This window comes from Galeopterus variegatus, unplaced genomic scaffold (assembly GCF_000696425.1).
Source record: "Galeopterus variegatus unplaced genomic scaffold, G_variegatus-3.0.2 Scaffold1071, whole genome shotgun sequence".
NCBI lineage: Eukaryota > Metazoa > Chordata > Mammalia > Dermoptera > Cynocephalidae > Galeopterus > Galeopterus variegatus.
In genome coordinates this window covers 346,516-352,058 of record NW_007727182.1, presented here as the reverse complement: position 1 = coordinate 352,058, position 5,543 = coordinate 346,516, and the positions used below count along the sequence as shown (strand labels likewise).

At 50.2% G+C, this 5,543-nt stretch overlaps 1 protein-coding gene across 1 annotated transcript; it reads right to left on the bottom strand.

The window, feature by feature from the left end:
- Nucleotides 1–586: 586 nt before the first annotated feature.
- LOC103592015 (fibroin heavy chain-like) lies at nucleotides 587–5,287 on the bottom strand. The gene has a single exon (XM_008574599.1). It carries the CDS (start codon nucleotides 5,285–5,287, stop codon nucleotides 857–859), a length of 4,431 nt encoding a protein of 1,476 aa, XP_008572821.1. The 3' UTR covers nucleotides 587–856.
- Nucleotides 5,288–5,543: the final 256 nt, after the last annotated feature.

Genomic DNA, 5,543 nt, shown 5'->3' with positions numbered 1-5,543 from the left:
ACCAGAAAATTTGAAATTACATACATGGCTCTCATTTGTAACTCATTATATTTTGTTAACAGGGATGCTTAAGCTCCTGCCAACCTCCATTTCCATATTTTCCACATGCACCCTGATTCCACCCTTAAAAAACTGTGTTCTTTTTCAAAAGTGCATGCTGAATTCCTTCTTCAATGCATTTGCATGTCTGCTTGGCATGCTCTCTCCTTTATGCACATTGGCAAAGGCCTACCCACTGCACTCCTCCTCTGACAACCCCTCCCAAGACCTGTTATAGATGCCCATGTCTATAATATCACATCACACTTTGTATTGTATTTTTTGGTTTCCTTCTGCCACGTTTAAGACTAGGACTGATTCTCTGAATGTCCTGTATTGAACACAGTTTCTGGCTTACAATAACCCTTAGTAAATGATGAATGACTGCAAGAAGGAACGGGCTGAATATATAGAAAATATGGAGGAAAGCCTTGAAGTCTTCCCTGGATTTTTGTGTAGTTCTAACACAAACACACCACCACCCACTCCCCTCACCAAAAAACAAAACAAAGCAAACAAGCCAAAAGACAAGCCACTACAGAAATACTTTCAAATAATGCCAGTAAACATTTATTTTTCAGAAAACGTTAACTTCAATGAAACAAACAAACAAAAGTCTCAAATCGTGTGTTCTGTCTCAGTTCCAATGTCAAAGGGTCATGGAAAAATAATTGGTGCTTAGAAACAGCTGGTAACAGTTCAGGAAGAAATAGTGACAACATCTTCAAAAACAGTTTATGCAGTCATTTCCCATGACTATCGTAACTTTTCATTCAAGAACAGTGTGGTTCTGCGGAGTCATCTTCATCCTTCAGCTTCAGAATAGCTGGTAAATTCCCTGGTAAGAGCTACCAAGAGGAGTGGCCTGGTTTAGTTGCACATGGTAATTAGTAAATGTAGGTCCTAAATCACGGGTTCCATAGTTATATCCAACAAAATAATCTCCACAATAGCCATTACACACTGGCTGATTATTGCAGGAATTATGGTAATTGTCATATCCTTGGTCAGAGAAAGTAAAGCCTTCATTGCAGACTGGGAAGCAAAGAGGAACATGCACAGAAGAGCTTCCATCACCTCCAACTGCCCCATAAACATTTTGGTTTGCTCCCCAAGCATCTCGGTATGCTCCCAAAGAATCTTGGTGTGCTCCCCAAACATCTGGCTGTGCTCCGGAAGGATCTCGGTGTGCTGCCCAAGCATCTCGCTGTGCTCCCAGAGGATCTTGGTATGCTCCCCAAACATCTGGCTGTGCTCCAGAAGAATCTCGGTTTGCTGCCCAAGCATCTCGCTGTGCTCCTGAAGGATTTTGGTGTGCTCCCAAAGCATTTCGGTATGCTCCCAAAGGATCTCGGTATGCTCCCCAAACAACTTGCTGTGCTCCGGAAGAATCTCCGTGTGCTGCCCAAGCATCTCGCTGTGCTCCCAAAGGATCTTTGTATGCTCCCCAAATATCTGGCTGTGCTCCCGAAGAATCTCGGTGTGCTGCCCATGCATCTCGCTGTGCTCCCAAAGGATCTTGGTATGCTCCCCAAACATCTGGCTGTGCTCCCGAAGAATCTCGGTGTGCTGCCCAAGCATCTCGCTGTGCTCCCCAAGCATCTCGGTATACTCCCAAAGGATCTTGGTATGCTCCCCAAACATCTTGCTGTGCTCCGGAAGAATCTCTGTGTGCTGCCCAAGCATCTCGCTGTGCTCCCGAAGGATCTTGGTATGCTCCCGAAACATCTGGCTGTGCTCCCGAAGAATCTCCGTGTGCTGCCCAAGCATCTCGCTGTGCACCTGAAGGATCTTGGTATGCTCCCCAAACATCTGGCTGTGCTCCTGAAGAATCTCTGTGTGCTGCCCAAGCATCACGCTGTGCTCCCGAAGGATCTTGGTATGCTCCCAAAACATTTGGCTGTGCTCCCGAAGAATCTCTGTGTGCTGCCCAAGCATCCCGCTGTGCTCCCGAAGGATCTTTGTATGCTCCCCAAACATCTGGCTGTGCTCCCGAAGAATCTCGGTGTGCTGCCCAAGCATCTTGCTGTGCTCCCGAAGGATTTTGGTGTGCTCCCCAAGCATCTCGGTATACTCCCAAAGGATCTCGGTATGCTCCCCAAACATCTCGCTGTGCTCCGGAAGAATCTCTGTTTGCTGCCCAAGCATCTCGCTGTGCTCCCGAAGGATCTTGGTATGCTCCCGAAACATCTGGTTGTGCTCCCGAAGAATCTCCGTGTGCTGCCCAAGCATCTCGCTGTGCACCCGAAGGATCTTGGTATGCTCCCCAAACATCTGGCTGTGCTCCTGAAGAATCTCCGTGTGCTGCCCAAGCATCACGCTGTGCTCCCGAAGGATCTTGGTATGCTCCCAAAACATTTGGCTGTGCTCCCGAAGAATCTCCATGTGCTGCCCAAGCATCTCGCTGTGCTCCCGAAGGATCTTGGTATGCTCCCCAAACATCTGGCTGTGCTCCCGAAGAATCTATGTGTGCTGCCCAAGCATCTTGCTGTGCTCCCGAAGGATCTTGGTATGCTCCCCAAACATCTGGCTGTGCTCCTGAAGAATCTCCGTGTGCTGCCGAAGCATCTCGCTGTGTTCCTGAAGGATCTTGGTATGCTCCCCAAACATCTGGCTGTGCTCCCGAAGGATCTTGGTATGCTCCCCAAACATCTGGCTGTGCTCCCGAAGAATCTCCGTGTGCTGCCGAAGCATCTCGCTGTGTTCCTGAAGGATCTTGGTATGCTCCCCAAAAATCTGGCTGTGCTCCCAAAGAATCTCCATGTGCTGCCCAAGCATCTCGCTGTGCTCCCGAAGGATCTTGGTATGCTCCCCAAACATCTGGCTGTGCTCCCGAAGAATCTCCATGTGCTGCCCAAGCATCTCGCTGTGCACCCGAAGGATCTTGGTATGCTCCCCAAACATCTGGCTGTGCTCCCGAAGAATCTCGGTTTGCTGCCCAAGCATCTTGCTGTGCTCCCGAAGGATCTTGGTATGCTCCCCAAACATCTGGCTGTGCTCCCGAAGAATCTCCGTGTGCTGCCCAATCATCTCGCTGTGCTCCCGAAGAATCTCCGTGTGCTGCCCAAGCATCTCGCTGTGCTCCCGAAGGATCTTGGTATGCTCCCCAAACATCTGGCTGTGCTCCCGAAGAATCTCCGTGTGCTGCCCAAGCTTCTCTCTGTGCTCCCGAAAGATCTTGGTATGCTCCCAAAACATCTGGCTGTGCTCCCGAAGAATCTCCGTGTGCTGCCCAAGCATCTCGCTGTGCTCCCGAAGAATCTCCGTGTGCTGCCCAAGCATCTCGCTGTACTCCTGAAGGATCTTGGTATGCTCCCCAAACATCTGGCTGTGCTCCCGAAGAATCTCCATGTGCTGCCGAAGCATCTCGCTGTGCTCCCGAAGGATCTTGGTATGTTCCCAAAACATCTGGCTGTGCTCCCGAAGAATCTCCGTGTGCTGCCGAAGCATCTCGCTGTGCTCCCGAAGGATCTTGGTATGCTCCCCAAACATCTGGCTGTGCTCCCGAAGGATCTTGGTATGCTCCCCAAACATCTGGCTGTGCTCCCGAAGGATCGCCGTGTGCTGACCAAGCATCTCGCTGTGCTCCCGAAGGATCTTGGTATGCTCCCCAAACATCTGGCTGTGCTCCCGAAGAATCTCCGTGTGCTACCCAAGCATCTTGCTGTGCTCCCGAAGGATCTTGGTATGCTCCCAAAACATCTGGCTGTGCTCCCGAAGATTCTCGGTTTGCTGCCCAAGCATCTCGCTGTGCTCCCGAAGGATCTTGGCATGCTCCCCAAACATCTTGCTGTGCTTCCAAAGAATCTCCGTGTGCTGCCCAAGCATCTCGCTCTGCTCCCGAAGGATCTTGGCATGCTCCCCAAACATCTGGCTGTGCTCCCAAAGAATCTCCGTGTGCTGCCCAAGCATCTCGCTGTGCTCCCGAAGGATCTTGGTATGCTCCCCTAACATCTCGCTGTGCTCCAGAAGAATCTCGGTATGATGCCCCAGCATCTTGCTGTGCTCCCAAAGGATCTTGGTATGCTGCCCCAGCATCTTGCTGTGCTCCCAAAGGATCTCGGTATGCTCCCCTAACATCTTGCTGCACTTCCAAAGAATCTTGGTATGCTCCCCTAACATCTTGCTGTGCTCCTGAAGAATCTCGGTATGCTCCCCTAACATCTCGCTGTGCTCCCAAAGAATCTCGGTATGCTCCTCTAACATCTCGCTGTGCTCCCGTAGAATCTCGGTATGCTCCTCTAACATCTCGCTGTGCTCCCGTAGAATCTCGGTATGCTCCCCTAACATCTCGCTGTGCTCCTGAAGAATCTCGGTATGCTGCCCAAACATCTAGCTGTGCTCCCCAAGCAACTTGGTTTGCTCCCCAAGCATATTGGCATGCTCTCCACATATACTGGGATGCTCCCCAGGCATATTGGGGTGCTCCCCACGCATACTGGCATGCTCCCCAGGCATATAGGGGTGCTCCCCACACATGTTGGTTTTCTCCGAGAGCATCCCTGTTTGCACCAGCAATATGTTGGATGCCACCAAGAACATCTCTGTTTGCTTCCCAAGCATTTGGGTTTGCTTGGAAGCCGCTTCTTTCTCCCCAGCAATTGCCTACCCCAGCAAATGGAACATTTGTTACCCACTTTTGTTGTGACCGCGTAAGTAATTTTGGGAAGGCAATTTTAATTTCACACTGCCCAGAGCCAATTACATGGTATCTGTTTTCTAACAGCTTACTCGCTGATGCATGATTAGTAAACGTGACAAAACAGAAAGCTCGCCTTTCTTTTGTTCTCGGACACACTGGAAACCCAATATCCTCAATCTCTCCAAATGCCCCAAAGTATGCTCTGACTTGTTCTTCAGACACTTGAGGGTTCAGCCCGCCCACAAAAACCCTTCTCGGAGGGAATATGGGTTCCACGGCTTTAGCCCTTTTAATATCTATTTTCTTGCCATCCAGTTTGTGCTCTTCTTTTTGGAGCACCTTTTCAGCGGTGGCACTATCTTTGAAAAGCACGAATCCGAACCCTCTGGAGAGGCCAGTGATTGGGTCGGTTTTAATTGTAAAGTCTATGATGTCGCCAAACTGACACAAATATTCAAGAAGAACTTGCTTACTGATTTCGCGGGCAAGTCCCCCGATGAACAGTTTGCAGGGGTCCTGAAGTCTCTTGCTGGCCTCAATCCTGAAACCTTCATATAATGGTTGGGTTTTGTTAGGTCGGCTCACGGCAAAGCTGACGGCATCCATCTTAGCAAGGCTGGCTGCAGCAGCCGCAATAATGGCGGCTGCTTGGCTGCAGCTCAACTGACGAAGAGGTGGAATACGGAAATTGGCGGGGGGAGATGACGACACAGAGACGTAGTGACGTGTGAATAGGCCAGTGAGTGGTTTGAATTTCAAAAGTGGCGCTAAGGAGTGTTCCTAGTTCTACGCTCCCTGTACTTCCGTCTCAATTTTTGTGCTCTTAAAGCAACACCGCACGAAAGGTAAAGTTTGCCATGAG